This window comes from Macrobrachium nipponense, chromosome 13 (assembly GCF_015104395.2).
Source record: "Macrobrachium nipponense isolate FS-2020 chromosome 13, ASM1510439v2, whole genome shotgun sequence".
Classification (NCBI taxonomy): Eukaryota; Metazoa; Arthropoda; class Malacostraca; order Decapoda; family Palaemonidae; genus Macrobrachium; species Macrobrachium nipponense.
The window spans coordinates 30922407-30948304 of NC_087206.1; the positions used below are offsets into that span (position 1 = coordinate 30922407).

General features: G+C 35.7%; 1 protein-coding gene across 1 annotated transcript; it reads left to right on the top strand.

Annotated features, from left to right (window-relative positions):
- Positions 1-8578: 8578 nt before the first annotated feature.
- On the top strand, positions 8579-23336 carry LOC135225286 (glutamate receptor ionotropic, delta-2-like). Its single transcript, XM_064264616.1, has 12 exons — positions 8579-8593; positions 12239-12340; positions 13355-13431; positions 14452-14691; positions 17868-17995; positions 18759-18880; positions 19601-19826; positions 20073-20218; positions 21496-21585; positions 21913-22079; positions 22587-22725; positions 23167-23336. Exons 1-12 carry the CDS (start codon positions 8579-8581, stop codon positions 23254-23256), a joined length of 1542 nt encoding a protein of 513 aa, XP_064120686.1. The 3' UTR covers positions 23257-23336.
- The last annotated feature ends 2562 nt before the right edge of the window (positions 23337-25898 follow it).

Genomic DNA, 25898 nt, shown 5'->3' on the forward strand with positions numbered 1-25898 from the left:
CAGATACGATCGACAAGGTTTTCATTCAGCCAACACTTAACAAGATTAAAGGAAGATTATCAGCGATGGTGACCTAAATTGGCTTGCCTGTGGATGGAGCTCTTGGTATAAATACCACCTTTTCTGTAAACTTTTCTCATTCATCTACCTGAAGAGGGAGACAGCAGTCTCTGAAATATAGTACTTTTCTCTCTATATTTTGGTGTTTTTATGGCCTCCTTTTATTATAAGTAATATATATATATATATATATATATATATATATATATATATATATATATATATATATATATTATATATATATATATGTATGTATATATATATATATATATATATATATATATATATATATATATTATATATATATATATATATATATACATATATATATATATATATATATATATATATATATATATATATATATATATATAGTATATATATATATATGTATATATATATATATATATATATATATATATATATATATATATATATATATATATATATATCAGCGTAAAAGTGTACCATTGGAAACGTTGCAATTCATTTCAATACTTTATTTCCTACGTTTCGTAATATCATTATTACATCTTCAGGGAATCTGTTAAACAATAAATAAAATTACTTAAAAATTACTTTAAAAATTACTCTAAAATTCAACATTTATAAATTACAACTCAATTAAAAAAACATACAGAAACGAAAACAAAAAAATAAAAAGACCAAAGACCGCTAACCAACCTTATGCCGAGAAGGCAAGAGACAGAATGACAAAACATAAATAAAAGTTAGCTCAGGTACAGTTGTGTGGAGGAGGTCTGGGTATTTAACTGGGGAACCAGTTGTTTAATAAATAATGACTCTAGGATAGGCAGTTCATATGCATTGTTTGCTTGGCGTATGATTCGGAAATGGCTTCTTTCTATATATATTTTACAATTTTTTTAATGGTTTCTTATATTAGAATGTTCGGGATTGGAGAGTCTACAGCCAGTACGGAAACTTAATGCCCGATGAGAGTCGATTCTGACCCGCAGTAACCTCCTCATGGATCCGACATATGTCCCAGAGTTACACTTAGGGCAAGTATACTTATAGATCACATTGGAGATCAAGAGAGGGTCCAATCGATTTTTATATCTGAAAAAGGAACCGATTGTTAGCGGGTTTATTGGAATTAATTTCAGATTAACGGATCCATAATGTTTGTGAACAATTTGTGCAAACTTCTTCCGAAAGGAGTCATCATGTAAAAACGGGAATTTGGCATAAAAAGCTAATTTTGGTACTGTACATGGTTTGGCGACATTAGCGAACTGTTTGTTAAGAAACAAACGGAGTTTTTTATAAAACAAAGTCTGTGGGAAACAATTATTCGTAAAATATCCAGAAAGGAAACTAATTTCTTTTTCAGATATAAAGATCAATTGGACCCTCTCTTGACCTCGAACGTGGTCTATAAGTATACTTGCCCTAAGTGTAACTCTAGAACCAAGGAAAAATAGTCTTTTACCCAAGTTTAATGCATATATGTCTTATATACAAGTTGCCCCTTCCACTTGGGAAGAACCCATTCTCTCCATTCTCTCTTTTCTCTTGAAAAAGCTATCTCTTCTCCCATTGGTGCTTGGAATTACCCCCTGCAGAGCCAACACGTAAAAAGGCCTGGAACCCAGCAGCCAACTCTCAGAAGAACACCAGACCTAGGACAGGTCAGATCCCTTCCTCCTGACCAGACGCTGCTGACACTAACCCCCCCTCCCCCCGGCCCCCTCCTTTGGCCAGCGTTTCCCATGTTTAGGGAAGTCCCAAGTATATTTTTAAGGTCCATAGTGTCGGAGACATCAAGGAGAAGACTACCAGCCTCAAATTCCAGGTACTGTACGGGAAGTTCCATTTCAGCCAGGGAATTGTTTTTATCTTTGCCTGTATTTCATTTCCTTTTCCAAAGCGACTTGTATAGTTCTCTCCCCCTCGCCCCACCCCCCACCCCACATCAGGGCTCAATTCTGTAATTACTCCCCTGTGATACTAGTAACATCCCCCTAATGAATTTAAGGCACGAAATAGTTTTTCTTTGTGTAAATTTCCCAGTCATTTCATTCCCCCATGAGTGGCCTTTTGGTTGAAAGAAAGTAGTGAGTAACGTTCACCCTGCCTATGCCATCTATTTGCCGACAAACGCTGTGCCTGGCTGTGGTAGGAATTGGAAATCCTTGAAGCTTGTAATCTTGATCTGTTGCGCAAATTTCTATACGCCGTGACTGAATTGCTCCAGCCACGTGTTCGGGTGGACCGAAAAGCGGTCCCCCCACCCACCCTTGTGTTCCAGGACCTCTGTAAATTCATGTAAATATAGTGCTTTTAAAACTAGAGTCCAGCATTTATGTAAATTCCTCCCTCCTCAGTAAAATCGGCCTTATGCCTGAGTAGTATAGTTTTTTTTTCTTCTTGTTCTGACCCCTCGTCCTCCAGTTAAGACCAAATTGTTCAGTGTTGATATATATATAATATATATATATGCTGTCGAGTGGTTACTATTATCAATCTATAATCCAACATGATTAAGAAAAATTAGAAATTAGCAAAAATTATGAACTGGCAGTGTCCGAAAGAATAAACAGTTTTGATTAAGAACGATAAAGACAAAAATAACTGAATGGACGAATGTAAGAAATTAGAGGCAAACGGTCGGGCACAAACAAGACTGACAGCGAACTGATTAATGAGGCTTAAAGTTGTGTTGATATCTGAGTACATCGATATGAGTAGATTAGCAAAAAAAAAAAAAAAAACTAATGCTAATACTGCGGTGATCTTGGGGCGACCACAGGTTGTTCAGGAAATAAAATTAATTAAACAGGAACAGAAAACGTTCATACTAAAAGTTAAGACATAATTTTGGAAATAATGGTTTTTATAAATTTGGGAAATAAATATAATCTAAAAATTTATAAAGATTATATAAAAAAAAACTTGGGTAGAAAATAGTAATTTAAAATGTAATAATGATGTACAATTTCTTGGTGGAAGCTATTCTGATCAGACGTTGGGGTAAAAAGAAATAAAATAAATAGAAACAAAAAATAAAAAGTGCTAAACATATTCACACCTTATTTTCGTTTTCTCTCGTCATCTGATGTTACATTGTAAAGAAGACAAAAAAAATAAAAATAAAAAGTCGCCTTTTAAGGAAGCTTGACTAATAACTACCCTTTCTGTCTTTTTCCATATGAAAATTTGCATAGCATTATGAATAACGATAATGATAATAATAATATGGCCTGGAGATGTGTCGACTAAACTACTCACACACACAAGACATACTCTACTAAAGTGAGGATATAGGCAGAGTGGCGTTCCTCTTCATTCTGATATAGTCGGTCAAAATTTTTGAGATCGCCTAGGTGAATGTGTTACGGGTTGCTCTATGAGCAAGAGCCCGTGTTGGCATAAGGCCAGCTCGTTCAAAAACAACAACAGCCTAGGTGCGGCTAGGTAGAAGATCAGCGCAGCCACTTCTATTTACCCGTTTAAATCTTTCCCATACAATCAATCGCTTGTTAAAGGGTTTGCCTGAGACCTGTCATTTACTGTGCTTCCGCTATGGCTCCCCATACTATCCTCGCACAATGGCAACCTGATGATTATTTTAACAATTAAGGCACAATTAAACCAGTAAAGTAACCATTGCCATAAATGTCCTGTCTACCTCACATTTGAGAAACTGAGATTTGGTAGAAACGGTCAACAATTATGCCACATCTTTTTACGAAAAACAATGGTTCCTGATGAAAATATTCAAAATTAAATGTTTTTAATGTTAGTTTTAAACTCATGGCTATACTTGAGAAAACGTACATTTCTATCATAATGAAACGCTTGGATACACAGGAATTCTTCTTTCGCCGTACCTTACGATCTTAGTGTGTTTGACAGACCTTTTGTCTTTTTCATAGTGCCTAAGTTCTTTATGGAACTTCTGATTACAAATACCTATTTCTGCGAGCGGAATATAATAATAAAAAAAAAACTTGGAATATTATATGCGACACCAAGACGAACGACCTTAGCTTAGTAGTTGTTTGCTATTACTCCCCTAACAATCGATTCCGTAGACGAATGTCTTCCCAGCTGTGTCTTCCAACGCCAAATGTTTCCAAGAAACTTCCGTGGAATATTCAGGGGTCGCGTTGATCGACGCTCATCGCTTTTATTGATAACGGAAACATTACCTTCGTCAAGCAAACAGAGTAGCTGTCTTTATGTATTTTTTTATTTGATTTTATCAGGCTTGGAAGCTCTAGAATTTTTTGAACAATCACTTAAAGCTTCTGGTGTTACCATCAAGCACACACACACAATATATATATATATGTGTATATATATATATATATATATATATATATATATATATATATATATATATATATACACACACACACACACACATAAATATAGTATATATAATTATTGATCGCAATTTTGACGTATTTTTTCGTTGGAGGTAAAATATCTTTTGATGACTTTGAGCTGAATTAGCTCCACCAGATCTTCGGTATTGGAAGCAAATTTGAACGTGATTCATAGTTGTAAATTTCCTTGGCAATTACATAGACAACATTTGTACTGCACCGCCACTCATTTTGAATCTTTTTGTAAGATTCAATACAGCTTACTGGTCTCTAACCCCCGCCCCCCCCCAACAACAACAAAATTATATCCCTACCACACGTGACCTAACTTTTCGAGACCTTAATGGAAACTGAGGTCCTGGGCCCCTGGCCTCACTGCATTCCTTTAGACTGTTAAGTCCTTGGATTGGGCAGGGCAAAAGTGGTGCTTGACGGTGCCATATTAAACATTCCTTATCAATTTGTTCGGTGCACGAATATTCTTCTAGATTGTGTATCCATAATATTAAAATATCTTGTATTCATTTTGCACATCGCAATAACGCAAATTTATTCCCCACAAACCTGTTTATCCGTACAAGTAAATGGATATCAAGACATGCACTCATTCTTAAAAAAAAAAAAAAAAAAAACGTTACAAAGGAAACAAACAAGTGTGTTGACGACTCAAAGGTGATAGCTAAGTGGCATACAAAACGCTTGTTCTCAACATGTAGGCCCACGGTCTAGGACTCTAGGTATACCTAGACCGTGCGTAGGCCAATAGTACGATTTGCCAAAGGAGTTTCTGAGTCTGTATTTCGTATGTGCGTATACTGGTGCACTTTTCTGAGAAGTGATTGAAAACTATTATTCCAGATATGTTTTCTCAAATGACAGGATCTCCTAAGTCGTCTTACAATGTTATTTTTGTTGTTGTAGTTGTTGTTGTTAAAGAACAATCAAGCATCGAAAAGCCGGCACTGCCCTTCTCATAATTGAAGTACCTAAGTGAAAAGAGTTGTGTGGGAGTGATTGATGATCCCTGATGCAGACGCCCCCCCCCCCCCACCCCCCCACCCCCCACCCCTTTCCTCTCCTCTCTCTCGCTCTCTCTCTCTCGTCTCTCTCTCTCTCTCTAACATTTTTCACTTGCAGCAGCATAAATCCAGAGCAAGTTTGTATACCACAGCTTGAAAATTAACACTAATAATAATAATAATAATAATAATAATAATATTGAGACAAAGTATTTTCCTTAAAATTCACAAAAATATAGGCAGTACAAGTTCAAATTGTGTGACGTATTGCCGTTAGTATATATATATATATATATATATATATATATATATATATATATATATATATATATATATATATATTATCATCTATAGTCGAGAATATAACGGGGAAAAATCCTCACTGCATTTTATACGAAAAAGTTGAACGCACTATAATTGTTATTATTTTTCTGTACAAGTAGAAATGGTAGAGTCACTGCTATAGCGTTGGTTAAGGTTACATGAACGCGTTAATTCTTAGCTTCGATGATTACCAAATACCCTTATTCTATATCTTCACCAAATACATTATCCATAATGACAGTTAGGACTAACTGTATTGGGTGAACTGTTACGCTTCTAACGATTTTCTGCTAGGTATACTCGGTAGATTGGAATCAGCTTAAGTTATGAAGGTTCCCGAAAACAGGGAAAGAAACTGCTCAGCTTTACCAAAAGAGAAGACTTTTATTCAGAAAGTTTTATGTATACACACACACACATATAAATGTATATATATATATATATATATATATATATATATATATTGTAGATATATACATACACACACACACACACACACACACACACACACACACATATATATATATATATATATTATATATATATATATATATATATGTTTTTTATAGTATCAACACCTCTCGTCCTATTTTTGTACATTCCTAAAACCCTGTCCTCCACAAATGCGGGTTTCACCGAATCACCGTACGTGAAATTACATGAAAACGGCGATAGAAATATGCAATAACACTTAAAAATCAAGACACCACAAGGAAAAATCAAAACACCACAAGGCAAGAAAAAAGACAAGCTTGTTGATGACAACAAGGCTATGTTGCAAAAGGATTGCGTTTCATTAACTTCTAGTACAATAGTGCTTTTTACCTCGTCAAGACCCTCAAACGAGTTTCTGGGTCCTACTTTGTTCTTGTTGCGCGTGTGTGCTTAAAGGGTGCACTTTTCTAATAATTGCAAGATGACTTTTATTCTGCACATATTTTTCAAATGACAGCCGTTCTCATTAGTCTTAGAATGTTGTTTTCATTGTCTTTTAGGCAAAGACATAAGCCGGTATACCCAATCAAAAGCAGAGTAAAGCTTATGACTGGGTAAGGGGTTTTGCCTTTTGCTCCCAGAGGCTACAGTCACAGGTATGGCTTTCAATACTACCATGCATATGTTACATTCGTCTTTCTGCTCAACAATAGTAAGGTTCCTAGTCACTATTCTAGTAGTTTTGCCTCGTTAAGCTGTTCTAATTGTGGCCGTTTTTTAGTATTTTTGAGGTTACTTCCACATCTTATTAGTTATTATAATAGAGTGCATTGGATATAAGAAGACTCTCCGACCACATTCTGACTTAACAATATACTGGGGTCGAGTCGATCACTGTCTTTGGTTTCTACAAGTATTCAGTAAGTAATATTTATCATAGCTAGTTTGACTCAAACTCTTTTATTTGTCAGTAACAAGTTTGAAAACACTCAACTTACAACAGTTTCTTAATATAAGAAAAAATTTTATCTGTTCTTAGGACAGGAAGGTCATGCAGGGGTGCCAAATATGGCATTACGTTTCTCCACAGAGCACGATTTTTAGTACAGATCCCTCCTACACCGGAAGCAACACAAGACCATATTAATTATAAGAGCATGAATAATACCTCCAAATTTTAATTCACCACAGTCGCTTTTCAGCACGACGTCACATGGGCAATTGGTTTTCAGATGGCAGGACAAAAATAAAACAACCGAGACTTAATTATGAAAATGAATATGAAATTTTTGTAAGATAATTACATAGTAATTTAATCAACTCGTTGCAGGAGTCCTTGAGATGACAGGACGTCAGGGAACTCAGATCTGCATCTTTTTGGGCGGTATGTATTGGGAAGCCTGATCAAAATAATCAGACTTTACTCGTAAATGAACATTAATCATTATCACAAAGCTTATAGTACTAAACTCTTTCCAACAGCCTCTAATCTGACTTATCTCAAAAAGCCTTCGCGGTGTATAGCTGATTTTCATCGACAAGTGGTACCGATTCTTTTTCCTTGGCAGTTCTGGTGCAATTTATGGTCTGGACTCCAGGGAACACTCATGGATTGGGCATTAGTTTGGGAAACAGCAAAACAAATTCCAGTATCGCCATCCAGATCAAGAGTAACTGGGAAAGTGGCAAAATCTCAGGCAACTGGAAGACAGCCAGTCTTCTTTTACGACAAAACGACTGGAAGGCACCGATCAAAGTTAACGTGTCTAGCAGGTATGTTAATGAATTAGATCACCTTAATGAAAAAGTTCTAATAAACAAATATATTTTAAATCAACTGGTTTCTTCTCAACAGTTTTTGCTAGAGACATATGCTAATTCATAATAGCGACACTTTATCCTACTGAATCATTGCAGCCATAATACAGAAATTATCTCAAAACACCACCGAACTTCCTCAAATACACATACTCATTTATCATTCGTATTAAACAGCTAAGGACTGCAACGTAGAGTACTAATTGTAACTAATTAATCAGGTATTAGTTGATCTACTATAAAACTAATGAAGATGGCGGTATTTTCATCGACAGAACCAAATTTGCGAAAATACTGAGAGGAGATTTATAACACAGAATAAACTATCTTTTCGTTCTCCTCTCTTACCTGCTTTCCATGTCTCTTGTGAGCATTCTATTCTTAGAATGACTGCTTAGAAGTTCTGATGTTTCTCTGGTTATTTACATACAAATATGTGCAAATATTGCTGAATAAAATATAAACCTTCTCTCCCTAACAGGGAAGTCGCGAGCAAGGCGTTGCTTAAACTGACTACTTACATAATCGACCTTACCTCGAAACGACAATTGTTTGTCTTATACGATGATTCCTATCCAGGTATGTGTAAAGAATAACTGCTTTGACTAAAATGCGTTATCTACAGGTAGATGCGAAGACCTGGCCAGTTCTTTTTCTTCAAATGTCTGTTGCAATCTCTGAATAAAATCACACTGTAGTTCGAGAATAGTCTCAGTCTATTGTCGTTGAACTTTTTCCCACACTCCGATAGCTACAATAATAATAATAATAATAATAATAATAATAATAATAATAATAATAATAATAATAATAATAATAATAATAATGGGCACAATTTTCAGTGTCGAAAATGATGACAATGGTTGCAGGTCCACAATAATATAGCATGTGAAGTATAAGCTATTATTATCTATTAAAGACCTTATACTTCACATGCTGTATCATTGTGGACCTGCAACCAATAATAATAATAATAATAATAATAATAATAATAATAATAATAATAATAATAATAATAATAATAATAATATAATAATAATATTGATATATAATAATAATAATAATAATAATAATAATAATAATAATAATATAATAATAATAATAATAATAATAATAATAATAATAATAATAATAATAATAATAATAATAATTCCCTATCAGAAGTAAGTCAAAAAGATTTTATAATAAAATAACAGACACTCACACACATGAACCCTTACTTATAAATTAATAGATCCGCCTCAACACCTTTATATTACGATCAACATTGATTTTTTTTTTCTTCGTGTAAATTCTAAGAATACAAAATCATCCAATACACTAACGCATATAGGTCCACCCACTTTGTAAGTAAATATAAATATTTTCCAAACCAGGTCGTTAAGTTTTCTAGAGAACAATCAGCAAGTATTGCTGTTGCTATTAGGTCAAGCTAAGCCTTGTGACAGCAATGCTCTCGCTCAGGGAGAGTCTCGTATCTGACAACTAAAATATAAATAACTTGTTTCCTTTCGAAGGTGAATACTTTGCACATGGAAATTAAAATGAATTAATCGGTGCCTATAACACACGTTTAGTATAAACATTTGCTCCAGTTCACTGTGCCCCAAAAGACACTACGCACGTTCCACGAAATCAGTGTATCTCACGCGGTGCACTGTAGGCGTTACTTAACGTTCTTTGCAGCGTCCCTTCTGTCCCTAGCTGCAACCCCTTTCATTCCTGTTACTACACCTCCGTTCATATTCCCGTTCCTCCATCTTGCTTTTCACCTTCTCATAACATTTGTTTCAATATTATTTTCAACGTTGAATTAGCCTATAAGCCCTAGTACAGGGTTTTTAAACCTGGGGTACGCCAAGGATCTGTCAGGGGGTACGCGCTCCCCATGGCACTTGAATGGATGTTAGATGCCGACTTTCAATGTGCTTTAGCAAAACCTGCTTCTCGGCCAAGTAGGATAGTTAATGTAAACAGTTTCAGCCATTTCATTAACTACCTTCGCAGCTGATGTAGTAATAATGTATTTTGTTTTTGCAGTTCAGTACCATAACCTTGAAAATTTACTGCATAGCCAGAGGTAAATAATTATAAAAAAATGTCCACATTCTTTTATGGAATTCTTTATGTTAACAATATATTGGTTATGTCAGAAGAGTTATGTACTTCCCCTCTGTACAGTTTTTCTGAGTTGGTTTTGTTTTCCACGTTATACAAAGTGAAGGGGGTACATTAATGACATTACAAATGCCCGAAAGGGTACGGGGGGAGGAAAAGGTTGAAAACTCCTGCCTTAGTGCTTGGCCTCTGGCCTGAATTTTATATTCTAGTTCTTTTCAACGAAATATTTCATAAACAAACACAATAAAGAAAAAATATAGCAAAATGTAGAATTTAGGCCAAAGGGCTAATGCTGGGACCTGAGGTCATTCAGCACTGGAACAGAAATTTACAGTAAAAGCTCTATGAATCCGTTATTCGGAGAGGGTGGAAAGGAAGATGGAAGAAAGAGAATATAAGCTGAGGTACAGTAAAAGAAATTAAAGGGATTGTAGCTAGGGGCCGAAGGCACACTGCAAAGAACTAATGCCTGCAGTGCGCCGTATGTGGTGCACTGTCGGCAATAACCACCTACGAAAACAATGATAGCGTTGGAATAATAAATAAAATATTAGAACCATGACAAAAGTGACCGTGTCTCCAGGAGCTGAGTTTCATTATAGATTATTTTCCTCATTGCAGAAATAAATAAAATTCTCGCCCTGAGCTACGCTAACTGGGCGGACACGGTCGTCCTCCACTGCAACAGCTTCGATGTTCTGCAATTCCTGTTGAAAAATTGGCGGGCTTATCCGATGGCCATAAGAAACATGGTCGTCTTGTGCTCCTCTCCCAGCGTCTTTACTTTGTTCCAGCAGGTTTTGTGTCATTGTTTTTTTTTTTTTCTTTTTTTTAGTCTTTTTATCATTACTAAGTCTTTTCTGTTTACAAGCGTCATCTCTGCTAACAAAGTCGTTCATTTTTTTTCTAATTGATGTTAAAGTGTTCACTTTTCTCTAATTGATGTTTATGTACTTAAAGAGTTATTTCATTTCTTAAAGCTTTTCTGGTCATATGAGTGCTGGGTTTGCAACTGTTCGTTTTAAAAGTTTTTCTAGTTTAAGAATGTTTCTAATCTTTTACAATTCGTTTACGATTTCTAAATGACTATTTATCTAATTCCAAAGGTCTCGTTCTTTTTTGTGCGTGTGCGTATTTTTTGTTTATGTAAAATATAATTTTACTTTAAAAGTTTACTTTGGTTTTTCACATTATTTTGCTGCAGCCATCTCTTTGACTGTTTATGCATGTATTCGACAAGGAATTATTTCACATAGTACGTTTATACGGTGTAATTCCTTATCGTGTGCACGCTAAACAGACGAAGAGATGACTGCAGCGAAATAATCTGGAAATCCAAAGTAAACTTTTAAAGTAAAAATATATTTTCATAAAAAAACCGAACTGGACATTTGAAATAATTTAATGGGCATTTACAAATCGTAAACGAACGGTAAAAGATTTTAAAAAATTTAAATAAGAAAAAGTTTTAAAACAGAGACGATTACAAACACAACGCTCACAGTACCAGAAAGTCTCTTAGAATTCAAATAACTTCTAAGTACATAAACATCAATTACAAAAAGTGAACAACTTCGTTATCAGTGGTCAATAGGAAATGAATTTCTTGCTATTATAAAACGTCTATAATTGCAAGAATTTCATTTCCCATTTACTACTGATATAGTCTGTCTTGAAAACAGCAAAAAGGCATGCCCCTATCTTTGTCCCTTGACTGTACATATTTCCTCCCTGTATGTAAATTAATATCCCCATGTGAATGACACTGTCCACTTACTTGCGGTACAAACCATTCAAAACTAAACATGAATTCATAAAATAAATAATCATCAAAGAAGAAAGTTGAGTGATTTTTAAAATTCATATATCCAGCTATAGTAGATTCACATCAAACGTGCATTTGACGCTTCAGGAGAGATGGAACATACATCCAGCCTATGTGAATTCTCGAGAGAGACTGAGAGTTTCCAGCCCTGTCATTGGTTTATCAACAGCCAATCAGGAGCGTCGTAAGGGACTGGCCTAGACATCAAATGCACGGCTGATGTGAATCTACTATAGTAGTCAATTTTCGTTTGTTAGTCTGTTTTTCTATCACCACAGGTGAAAGCGAGAGTACTTGAGTCGGCGACAGTCTCTTGGTTTGTCGTCTCACAAGAAGATACGAGAGGTCAGCTACAGCAAGTGCTCAGGGAAGGCACACAGGTAATTACCCCCAACTCTCTCTCTCTTTTAACTGTTTTCATTTTCCCAATCCATTTCTCGTTCTACCTCCTTGCTTTATTTTTCCTCTTTTCAGTCTCTGTCTGTCTGTCTGTCTGTCTCTCTCTCTCTAAAACCATCATATCTGGTTTTAACAATGGTTAAATGTTACAAGACTTTTAGCTCGAAATGCGTATACTGGGTTCAGCCCTGAAAATCTCTCTGTCTCTGTCTCTTAGAGGAAGTCGTATGGTTACGAGACTTTTAGCTTTAGGTTTGTTTACTCTCTATGAAAATCCCTCTCCCTCTCTGTCAAATCTGTTCTTAGAAATAGTACTATGTTAAAGATATATGTTAGCTTAAAAGCCAATTATTGTGTTTAGCCTTAAAAATCTCTCTCTCTCTCTCTCTCTCTCTCTCAAATAGGGCTCTTAGAAGTAATCCTATGTTAACGAAACTTTAGCTTTAACACCATGTACTGTCTCCAGCCTGAGAAAACCTCTCTTTATCTATATGTTCTTGGAGACAATCGTATGTTATAAGAATATATATATATATATATATTAATATATATATATATATATATATATAAACTCGAGTTTTACGCAAGAAATTGGGTTTATTTCAATAGTTATCACATATCATTATGTGGCAGGCAACTGAGAAGGCTTACTAATAATATTTCATAAGCACTGCAGGAGTTAGTTCTTCAGTAAGAATAATGATCAAACATACAAAATCTAAAAACATCGTAAGTCTCGCTGACATGAATTATTTTCTCGAAAAATTTGTCTTCTATACAGTTGCCCAAAGCAAACCTATTTTAAGAAAGTTTTCAAAGCACGGGGCTCATCATTAACGTATGATCATGTCAGTGATTTTCGTCTTTTTTCTTTGAATATCAGGAATGACCACCAATAATAAGTGTCTTACAGATAACAAATAATCAGAACATATTGAGATTTATGAAAATGTTTTAGAAGAATTTCATCCTCACAATCTTACTTTACATCGCAGATTTGTCTCTTCACACGCCAGACGGAGACCAAATACGACCTGGCTGTCACAAAGGTCGATTCATCGGGTCAGGTCAGGTAAGACACTATTGTTAAATTGTTCTTTGTGAAATTCTCTTTAAAATAAAAACTTAATAGTGGGAGTTGCAAGCGCCGAAACATTAATTTTTTTCTCTTAAAATAATTTAGAATATCTTTACTGCAACGTGTAAATTGACGTTAATGGGCAAATTAATATTTCCAACACTGAGCAGTTATTTTTCTGGGGGAGTCTAATGCACGAGTTTGTTACCCTGGATAGGCAGGACGGGTTGCACGCGACCCGAGGTTAAAGAGGAAGAACAATAAGTGCTTGAGGGGTTCAAAATTCGATCTGTCTACACAAAATATTCCTTCCTTAATCTACAAAAATTATGATCCTTCAGAAACCATGTAGACAGTGCAAACTCGAGTCAATTAGTTTGATCACCCTTCATACCATACATTCGCAAGATGCGGAATCACAATCCTATGTGTTTCACAATTCCAATAACCTCTATTTTTCTTTAAGATGTCCATGAACGCACGCTTCACTGCAGGAACGAGCTTGCTTTGGTAGCTGAGCTTACTCTGTTTTTCTCAATTTTAACTATAAACCAATTTTAAGAATAAAAAACTAGCTACTGTCTTTAGATAGTAAATGAACATCGAACTAATTCATAGTGATAAACTGATAACGTAATAATAATATACAGGAGAGAGAGAGAGAGAGAGAGAGAGAGGGAGAGAGAGAGAGAGAGAGAGAGAGAGAGATTCCTTTTAAGCTCAATTAGGGGAATTTTTTTTATAATCTCTTATCAAAGTCTTAGACAGCCATTTGCCCCACAGCCTCTTGCACCAAAATCGTAGAGTCTGTTGCTAAGTCAAGTACCAATTAGTTTTTTTTGTTTATCGCAAATTTTATCATTTTCTTAAAAGCTCAGCCTTCCAAATTTCTATCTAGGTTCGTGGCTGGTTGAGGGGTGGAGTGACTCTTCTGTTTTCTTTACATACCTAGTTCCCTTCCCTACAGCAAAGAGAATGGTTATATTAAAAATTTCAAAATAGATTTTCTTCCAGATTCGAATCGGCCGGTCTCTGGTGGACGAGTGCCGAGGGAACTCGAAACTACACATCGCAGCCTCTTGTCCAGGATCTGATATCCGTTTATTCCAGTTTCCATGGGAGGCACCTGATCGTTTCCGCCAATAACAACTGGCCTTTCTTCGGCCTTAGGGTTCTGGAAAACAGGAGGGCTGAACCAACGACGGGAATTGACGTCAACATCTTGAATGCGTTGAGTCGCAAACTAAACTTCTCGTGAGTTAGATTTTGATTCAAATTTCAATTATGATAATGTTCCTAGAAAATGCCTATTTAAAAAGCTGAAAGACGAATTTCGGAAAAAATGCATTTTCAAGGCATTAACACCAACCTTTGTCGAATCATAGGGGCTATACTATACTCTGGCTACAAAAGGTTGAGGCTCGAGGGTGATTAGCACTTCTGCCATATTTTCTTAAACTCTTTCAAACTTTTCAGGAAAAAGGGTGACAATTTGGTAGATTTGGCAAAATTTTTGAGTGGCGCTGCCATTTCCTCGTGTATGGATGATTAAGGGTAAGTGACCACGGGTCACACCGTGGTCACAGTAATAAGAGGATTGTCTCGATTGTCTGTCACCTCCCTCCATTCGTCGGTACAAAAGTAAAACTCGGAGATCAAAACATTATACTACTTGGGCCTTCCTATATATTTTTCGAGTTGCTTGCTGCAAAATTTAAATAAGGCTATATACACACACACATATATATATACATTATATATATATATATATATATATATATATATAATATATATATATAAACATCAATTACATTTTGCATGTGTATTAGTATATATGTGATACATATCCTATATAATATATATATATATATATATATAGATATATATATATATATATATGATATATATACTTTATTATATATATATATATATCTATATATATATATATATTATATTATTATAATTATTAACTATATGTATATATATATATAATATATATATATATATATATATATAATATATATATATATATATATAAGTAAATACGTTAAACGTAAGCATACATACATATGGCATACTTTACTTTAAAAACGAAGTCTGTGAATAAAAGCAAATAGCTGGACAGTACGCTCGAATATGTCCATTCTCCGGATTAACCTTAGCCTCAAGGAGGTTAATCCTGTAAATGTACCTTTTTGGATTAGGATTAAATACCTCCTTTGGCAAGATGGGAGACGTGTCAACGCTGCTAATTGTAGGAAAGTTTCAACCTTCCGTAGCTAGGGTATAGTTAAGCCTCTCGACACCAATTGGAATCTCGTTATCCGCGTGATGGATGGGTCACCGGCTCATTAATTCAGTCTGACAACGGGACTCTTCGTGCTAAACAGCGCTGAGGCTGATGCTATAATATCAGTTTTGGAAGTAAAGTACTGTAGGCTAATACATCAGGAACCTACATTTCTTACCACTCAACTAGGAGCTACAATTGCTGAATACTTCAAAATTTCTTACAGACACAACTTCAGAGCCCTTTTTTGTGATTGGGAATGTCAGTGACACGTTAAAAATACTCTAATCTGATTCATTATGTCATATGATTAAGCTTTAGATGACGGTAAACCCAGTAAGAAAGATTTCATTTTCACCAGATGTCGTGTTCAATTCTGTTGAGTTCCTCGCTATTAGAGTGAAAGGAAATTAGAATTTGCTGTAGAAAAAAATAATCATATGCCAGATTGTTCATAATCACTCGCTTATATTGCCTCTTGAACTACTTCAGGACTCATTGCCGCTCACATTATCCTATGGTTCGATGGAACTATTTAAAATATTTATAACGATGTAGCTCACCCTATGCCTGATGTCATTAGGAAGGGAATCTAAGGGTCGAACCGGGAAAAAATTTATAACTAAATAATTCCATCACCAATGTGTTCTACTTGGTCCCTAGTATTAAGAAAAAAAAAAAAAAAAAAAAAAACAATGTCCGGGGCCCCTAGCAAAATTTTTACGAGGGCAAAATCCCTCCAAAATCGCGATTGATTTTACATTTTCGCCTTATAGTACCAAACAATGTATTTGATCGAAAACATTATTGTATACGAAATTAAAGCAGATTAATTTCTAATGATATATTATAATGATGTTTACTTTGCGGTATTATACCCTAGCTACGAAAGGTTGAAACTTTCCTACAATTAGCAGCGTTGACACGTCTCCCATCTTGCCAAAGGAGGTATTTAATCCTAATCCAAAAAGGTACATTTTCAGGATTAACCTCCTTGAGGCTAAGGTTAATCCGGAGAATGGACATATACGAGCGTACTGTCCAGCTATTTACTTTTATTCACAGACTTCGTTTTTAAAGTAAAGTATGCCATATGTATGTATGCTTACGTTTAACGTATTTACTTATAATATATATATATATATATATATATATATATATATATATATATATATATATATATAGTAAATACGTTAAACGTAAGCATACATACATATGGACATACTTTACTTTATTTATATATATTATATATATATATATATAATATATATATATAGTATACATATATATAAAGAGATATATATATGTATACACATATATACACATACACATGCAAAATGTAATTGGGGTTTATATATATTATATATATATATATATATATATATATATATATATATATGTGTGTGTGTGTGTGTGTGTGTATATATATATATATATATATATATATATATATATATATATATATATATATATAGATAGATAGATAGATAGATAGATAGATAGATAGATAGATAGATAGATAATGTATATATTTATGTGTGTATATATAGCCTTATTTAAATTTTGCAGCAAGCAACTCGAAAAATATATAGGAAGGCCCAAGTAGTATAATGTTTTGATTTCCGAGTTTTGCTTTTGTACCGACGAATGGAGGGAGGTGACAGACAATCGAGACAATCTTCTTATTACTGTGACCACGGTGTGACCCGTGGTCACTTACCCTTAATCATCCATACACGAGGAAATGGCAGCCCTGCTCAAAAATTTTGCCAAATCTTCCAAATTGTCACCCTTTTTCCTGAAAAGTTTGAAAGAGTTTAAGAAAATATGGCAGAAGTGCTAATCACCCTCGAGTCTCAACCTCTTGTAGCCAGAGTAGGTGCTGTTGACAATCTGTCTTTATGCTAAGAGTGGCGTGACTGATTTTAATCTTTACGTATATTGTGGAGGTGTGTCTCCAGAGGCTGTGAATCTCGAGACTGTGAATCTCCAGAGGCTGTGAACGTGTCCCCTACAAAACCTGAGGATTTGATGGGAGTTTCCAAGTCTTTCTCTTAATTTTAGTGGATGGGGGAGGGGCGGGGAGGGAGTTTCCAGACCAAAATTATGACCCGCATTTTTATCTGTTCCTTGACAACAGATACCACGTAGAGGTTCCTCCTGACAAAGCGTGGGGAGGTCCTCAAAAGGACGGGACAGTGACTGGCCTCATCGGAGTGGTTGCGAGACAAGAGTCAAACTTCGCCATATGTGAAATCACCATCACAGGTGAGTCCGCATTCGATTCTATGACCAGAATTATTGTCACTAAGTATTTGGTTATTAAGTTAATCTTAAATTTAGGTAAGCCCCCTTCATGTAATTACTTTTACAGCAAGTGTATCGGAATCGGAATATAAAATTTAGGCCAAAGGCCAAGCGCTGGGACCTATGAGGTCATTCAGAACGGAAAATATTTTTGAAACAATTGTTAAGAGGAAGTCGAAAGCAAGATGGAATAAAGATAATATGAACGGAGGCATAGTAAAAGAAATAAAAGGATTTGCACCCCGCGCGAGGTGGCACTAAAGACACTACCTCACTACGTGTATTCAATTCGTTTTGTATCTGCTATAAGCTATGCAGTCTACAGATTGATTTGAGTATGATGAGTGGCCTCACTAAAGACTGTAACACTAACCAACGTCCTTATAATCGCACTGCATCTTTCGTAGTCAGAGCAATGCCACTCTGAGCAGCCCCACTGGCATCCTTCCGCTAAATATTGCACCTCAAATCGGTATGAAACTGAAGTCATGCGTGTTTAGTGACGTCACACGAAAAGGGGCTCGCGCAACCACAATTATACCACCAATATTTGGCGCTCTGCACAGAGTGTGGCCGAAAGATGCAAAGCGATATCACGAAAAGGGTTCGTGTGATCTGGCCGTCACGGCATATCAGATTAGAGTACTCAAAATTTTAGACGTTAAACGAACTACAGTATTTTTATAGATAATATCATTTACGTTAATCCTCTATCTTTTCCCAGACTTACGAGAAACGGTGGTGGACTTCACAACCTCTTATTGGCTGGAGTCTCTGACTCTCGTGTCCAGGGCACCGAAGGAGAGGGACAGGGCCATGGCTGTCTTTTGGCCCTTCTCTGGATTGGTAGGCTTTCAATATTTCATTTAATAACACTTATGAATTTAATAATATTCATGAATAGGGAAAATACTATTGCTAAAATTTACCATTCTTTATGCATTACTATCAAATCCTAGTCGCATCAATGATGCATGCGGTAAACTTTCCTCGTTTTGGACAGGTCAAAACGATATTCATGACAATAGTAATTTTTCCTTATTTCTTTTTGGCATCAAAATGACTTACTGAATGAACACTAAATCTGAATTAAGTAGTTCTCGGGGAAAACAGTCACATTCCAATACGCAATCGTTAACTAAATTTTTATGAGGCAAACAATGACCTGGTGAAATCTGATCAAGTTACTAAATAACCGCCAGTTCAGGGTAAGACTACGAAACTGCATCATAAAAAATCCTGACTATTAATTCGGAATCACATAACAGAAAATTTCTTTCAAGAAATTGCCAAAAATACCTTGACGAGTCTTCAGGAGTAGAATGTACATCATATTCATGTGGGGATCTTACTTCCGCCTAAACATTACGTTTTCTAAAACCTTCAATTCATTATAGACACTCTTCAAGTATCATGCTAGACAGGCAATTTCCTGAAAATTTTCAATGTGTAGATACTGAATGCTAACCTCTGCCTTCGAATGAACTCACAACCACAGCTCATGCAGGATTCATATCGCTTATTGCTTCCGAAATTCATTTTAAATTGATCTCATTTTCTGTGCAGGTATGGGGTCTAATAGGAATATCGCTATTGCTCATTGGACCTGTCGCATTCGTGTTTTACTGGTTACTGGTGACCTACCTTGACCTCGAAGAAAATTACAGTCTCTCTTCCACTAGCTTCAATTTATTCAGGAGTTTGGTCAATCAGGGGAATGACCTCGAGGGCAACAGATGGCCGCTGAGATTCTTGTTCGTCTTCTGGTACCTCTTCTGTTACAACATCTACGGTAAGTCTAATCCCACGGAACAACGAATGACTTTCCTTTAGTGAATTAAAGCGCCGCATATGACGTTTATCTTCCTTACTTTCTTTTAAAGTTCTTTGAGTCAATTTTCTAGCTTCCAAAAGCAAATTATTCATCTAGGAGTCTTGATATACATCTAACCTGCACAAACGTAAATATAACAAGCACTCTTTTGGGGGGCAAATCCAGACGTAACCATTGAATTCAGTTTTCTATTGTCAATGTCAGCCATGTACTCCGGCACCTTGACCGCCTACCTGGCGATCCCGACCTTCGAGCCTCCGATAGATTCGTTGACCGACCTCCCAAAGGCCGCCCAGGACGGATTCACCATAGGCACCTTGAAGGCGTCAAGCACGGAGCAGCTTTTCAGGGTGAGGGCTGCAGCTGGTGACCTATTGTCCATTCCTTTTCGTAAGCTTGTAACGACCCTTGTCTTTGCTGCCGTTGATACTAATGTTAGCAGAGACATTATCTCTGTGATTTACTGATCACATTTATCAATGATAACCCTAGAGTGTGTCACATAAGAGGTTTCGTTGTTATTAGCAACTGCAGCGTTATGTTATCTTTTTTTTTCTTGGCGGTTATGGGCAGGAGCTTCGTAGGCTCATAGCAGATGCCGCAAAAATACTTTTAGTGCATTCAATAAACTCTCCTCTTTGGTGAAACAGTTGACAATTTGAGAAGCAAATGTGACTTGTATTGCCATCTTCACGAAAGAAAGAACAGATATTAACTACGTGCACCATTTGTTGCAACCTCTAACGAACGACCCAATGGGCAATGAACACTGAGTTCGACCATCGGCGTAGTCTAAACATCATCATACAAGGAACTAGAGTATTTGTTTGGCAATTAATAACAATAAGGTATGAAAGCATACCTAATGAAACAGTTAAAACTTGAAATTTTAGTGAGACAAATAAATGAGAACAAAATAATTTTTTTAGAACTCCAGCATATTTTTAAGCTCAATTGAATCCCCCGGTATATGGATGCTTTGGTACTGTTCTCAACATCTCAAATGCAAAATCAAATGATTCTGCCCAGAACTTTGAAATAAGGTGAGTTTCGTAATAACAAGAAATGTTTATTGTGAAACATTTAGTTTTTTCTATATCTCGATGATCCACCAGAATAGTCCGCCGTTCATATTCTTCCGATCTGTTGACAGTTAGCCGTTGCTAGGATTTAGACTTTCATCCGAAGCTAGGATTCACCGGTAAAGTTTTCCGTTGATGAAACTTGGCCTCTTCCATCATTGAGATGAAAGTTGCCCATTTTTCCTCTTTTATTATTATCTAGAAAGTTTTGCGTTGAGAAGTTTTCGTCGTAGCCTTAAAAACTGCCTGGTCTACCTTAACTTAGTGCTTGAATTTATTGCTAAATATCTGCATCGCTGTTTTCCAAACACTTAATGCGAACTCTGCTATACAACCAAGGGAATTAATGAGAAAGCTTGAACAAAATGGTCTGCAAAAAAAAAAAAATCATGTAGTCTTCATAGATCCCTTACCAAAGCGACGAATTTCCAGATGACAATATATGAGAAGAAATCGCTTGACGTAAAATTCTCATGTCACCAAAAAAAGTTTCCTAAATGCATTGTCTCTTTCCCTACATTATCCGAAATGGGTCTCTCTTCCAGTATGCTGATTCAGGGATATACAAAGAAGTGTGGGGCTTATTTGATCCTCTGAAGAGTCTCCTGCCGACACCTGACGAAGGTTTCGATAAGGTGAGGAGAATCTTATCTTTCCTTTTTCCCCCTTTACATTACACAAAATTTTTTCATCTTTCCTTCTTGTTCATACCGGACCGAGAAAGGAGGTTGCCTATCCCACTGGCCTCTGTATTAAAAAAAAATATTGCAAATTTAAGAAATATGTTTCGTTGTACTTAGCATCTAAAATCATGTATTGTCTCTTGTGAATGCAACACTGTTATAGAGTTCATCCATAAGATCTGAATAAATCATGAACAATGATTTCAGTTTCTTCCGAGGCTTGAATCTAATGAGTGTTCCTAGTTGTATTCATTTGGTTAATGACTCGTCTGCTCTCAGGTTTTAGCCGAGAAGTTCGTCCTGATCAACTCGGAGATGAACGGAGAGATACGAGCGACGGTTCGGGGCAGAGACAAATACCATTTCGGTCGAGACACTTTCTACCCTCACGCTTACGGCATCGCCTGCAACAGCGGTGCGCCGTTTAGGCCGAAATTCGATATCCTGTGAGTGTCCATACATTATACAAACATACTATATACACACACTCATATATATAATACCTCAATCCAGAAAAAAGAAAAAATACCAAACCTTGAAACACTCCTATAAGGAATCTTGTGCACGCAGAGGTACCCAAGTCACAGTAGACACCAGAGTCAACAACACAATTTATTCCTTTTCAAGGATATTAATTCCTCGAAGTCCAAGCGTTGGTGAAACTGGAACGGATCTTGGGGAGCCTGTTTCACAGTAAGACCACAGAACCAGCAGAGTAATTTTTAAATTAGCGTATTTACTTACAAGATCTATAAGGTCTGTTTAAGTTTCTTGAACTACGTGTAGTTTAGGAAATAGGCGCATGCGCACTAACATCAGCTTTAAAGTTGGGACTTATAAGAGGAAAGAATTTTTGGGTGTACTTATTAATCTTTTTGTTCGTAAATTTATACAACTTGCCATTCATTCATTCACCTTTTATTCATTTATCGAAGCCTGATCTAACCCTTCAGACTCTCATGGATAACGGAAGCGGGACTCGTCAGGCGATGGGCCCAAGAGCAGATCAATCTGGTAAGACATGACGTCGCAACAGGAGGGCATTCCAAAGAGGGGGAAACTTCCTACTCGCTGACCTTAAATCACTTGCAGGTAGGTTTCTTGTTTTGTTTCCACAAAAATAAGCGATTCACCCATGTTCTTTCCTTATTGTTTTATTCTTAATAGTATATTTTCCTCTTCTTGTGAGGTGTTTTGAGTTTTATTTTATAACTCAAACAGTTAGACATCGTTTTCTATCGTGCTTTTAGTTTTAAAAATTGACGACTTTTGGGGATAATATAAAATTCTCCCAGTACATAGAGTAAAGAATTTCTCAAAATATATGTATACATTTAAATACGTACTGTCTGTCTATGCCAATCAAAATATAGAGCTTAATTCCTGGGTAGTTGCCTATTTCTGACAATGCCAGGACATTTAAAAATGATACAAACATTAACGAAAGGACTGAATTACGTGTAATACATTCCCAAATGCATACATGAGTTTTGCTTAAAGGAGGACAAAATATTCATAATGAATTTTCTTCAGGCAGCATTCTTCTTGGTCTTTGGAGGTTTTGCGCTGTCTGTGGGGGTTCTGCTCTTGGAAAACGTCGTCGTCAGGTTCTTCAGGAAGTGAATTCAGCTTCTGCTTCGATATATGGACACACACAAGAAGATAATCTTAATCCTCCATGACATTTTTCACCTTTATCGATAACCTAGTCTTTTGTTATCCTTATTGTTATTACTATTATCATTTCACACTGCTTTTATCATTATTGTTGGGCATAAGTATGAAAATCACCCTAATGAAAATTAATTTTTTTTAAATCATTATCATCATCACAATGCCTATTATTAATCAGTGATAATGCTGCTGGAAATGTATGGCATAAACTGCTTGACATCTGAGCTTGCGTTTCGAAAACCAAACCGTCTACTATTACTCTAATGTATATAGATACATGTAAGTATACATACATACATACATATATACAGGCAGTCCCCGGTTACGACGGGGGGTTCCGTTCTTGAGACGCGTCGTAAGCCGAAAATCGTCGTAAGCCGGAACGACGCTTGGAAATATGTCTCAAACTAATAAAAAGTTATAAAAACCTTACTTGTAATCCTTTGGTTCACTACATGTTGTTTTCCTGTAGTTTTTTATGTACAACCTGGAGTTATTTTCATAAAAGAATGCTGGTTCTTGAAGGTAAAAACTATTGTAATCCTCTGGTGACACTACATTCTTGAAGTTTTATGTACAACCTGGAGTGATTTTGCAAAATCTTGAGGGCTACAAGAACAGCTGATTACTATTTACGTATCATATAGACTAATTAAAGTAAATGTATCTTTAAATAGGCTTATATATTAGTATCAACAAAACATTTCCTGCCATGAGTCAGAGGCCGTTTAATGAAACGAACACTCTGTCCTATCTGTTCAGAAAATAAACGTTACGTCAATCCCCGAGACCAATTTTTTGTTGCCAAAGCGTCTCTCTCTCTCTCTCTCTCTCTCTCCTCTCTCTCTCTCTCTCTTCTCTCTCTCTCTCTGATCAAATTACATTGGAAACTTGACATACGATTGCCCTAATATACGAATGTTTTGAGATACAACAGAAAATTTGCGAAAATACAAGCTTTGATATACAACGAAATATTTGAGATACGATTTTGCGATGAGTGTTAGTTGTATAGGCGACCGATAAATGGCGTTCAGTCTGTTTGTTGGTGCTGCATGTTAACACGTCGTTGTTTAGTTCGTTGTATTAGTGCCTATTTTTCGTGTTATTTTGTCTATTTTATTATTAACCATGGGTCTCAAAGCTAAAGACAAAGCAGGTGATAAGAAAAAACCCAAGAAAATGATTTCGATGGAAGCAAAACATGAAATTATAGCAAAGCATGAACGTGGCGTTCGTATCGTCGATTTGGCAAACGAGTATGGTCGAAATCCCTCTACAATATCCACGATCATCAAGCAGAAGGAAGCTATAAAAAACCCCGAGACCATTGTTGCCAAAGCGTCTCTCTCTCTCTCTCTCTCTCTCTCTCTCTCTCTCTCTCTCTCTCTCTCTCTCTCTCTCTCTCTCTGATCAAATTACGTACTGGATAATGTCTCTCTTTGGATACTTCGATTTTGCCAAATATTGAGGGCTACAAGAACAGTTGATTACTATTTACGTATCATATAGACTAATTAAAGTAAACGTATCTTTAAATAGGCTTGTATTTTATTAGTATCACAAAACATTTACTGGCATGAGTCAGAGGCCGTTTAACGAAACGAACACTTCTCTGTCCTTAACTCGGAGCGTCGGAAGACGCCTCTCTCTCTCTCTCTCTCTCTCTCTCTCTCTCTCTCTCTCTCTCTCTCTCTCTCTGATCAAATTACTGGATAAGGTCTCTCTTTGGATACTTGGAATTTGGGGGGCGTTGTAAATCTAACCAGAAACTTCGTTTTGTTATTATTACTGGAAACAAGCAATGATTTTTTTCATTATTTGCGCTTTTGGACTGTTATATGTAAACTAGTATGTTATTCATTCGCTCGGAAACTAGTTCCGCATATGAGGCGTCACTAAAAAACATAGAAAAATACAACATAAAAAGTGTCGAAAATCATCATAATCTCAAAATTTTTTGTTGTAATCTAACCAGAAACTTATTTTTTTTATTAATATACTGTGCTAAACTATAAAGGATTTTTATCATAGTATGCGTTTTTTAAAAGCGTCGTTAACTCGGAGCGTCGGAAGCGTCAGCGTCGTAACCTCGGAACAAGCGTCGTAACCCAGGACGGATTTTTCCATTGAATATTTAAGAAAAAGCGTCGTAACCTCGGAACGTCGTAAGCCGGAACCGTCGTAACCCGGGGACCGCCTGTAATATATAATATATATAATATATATTATATATAATATATATATAGCTATATAGCATAATATATACGTAATATATATATATATAGATATATATATATATAGATATATAGATATAGATATAGATATAATTATATATAACTATATATACATCGATATAAAATATACATAGATATTATTATATATATATATATTATATATATATATATATAGGTATATATATTTATTATCTATATCTATATCATATATCTATATATCTATATATATATAATATATATATTTATATATATATATATATATATATAATATGCATATATACAACAACAAAAGCACACAAGAGGCATAAAAATTAGCGTCATTTTCCACCAGACCTGTTGCTCTAAACGAGAGAG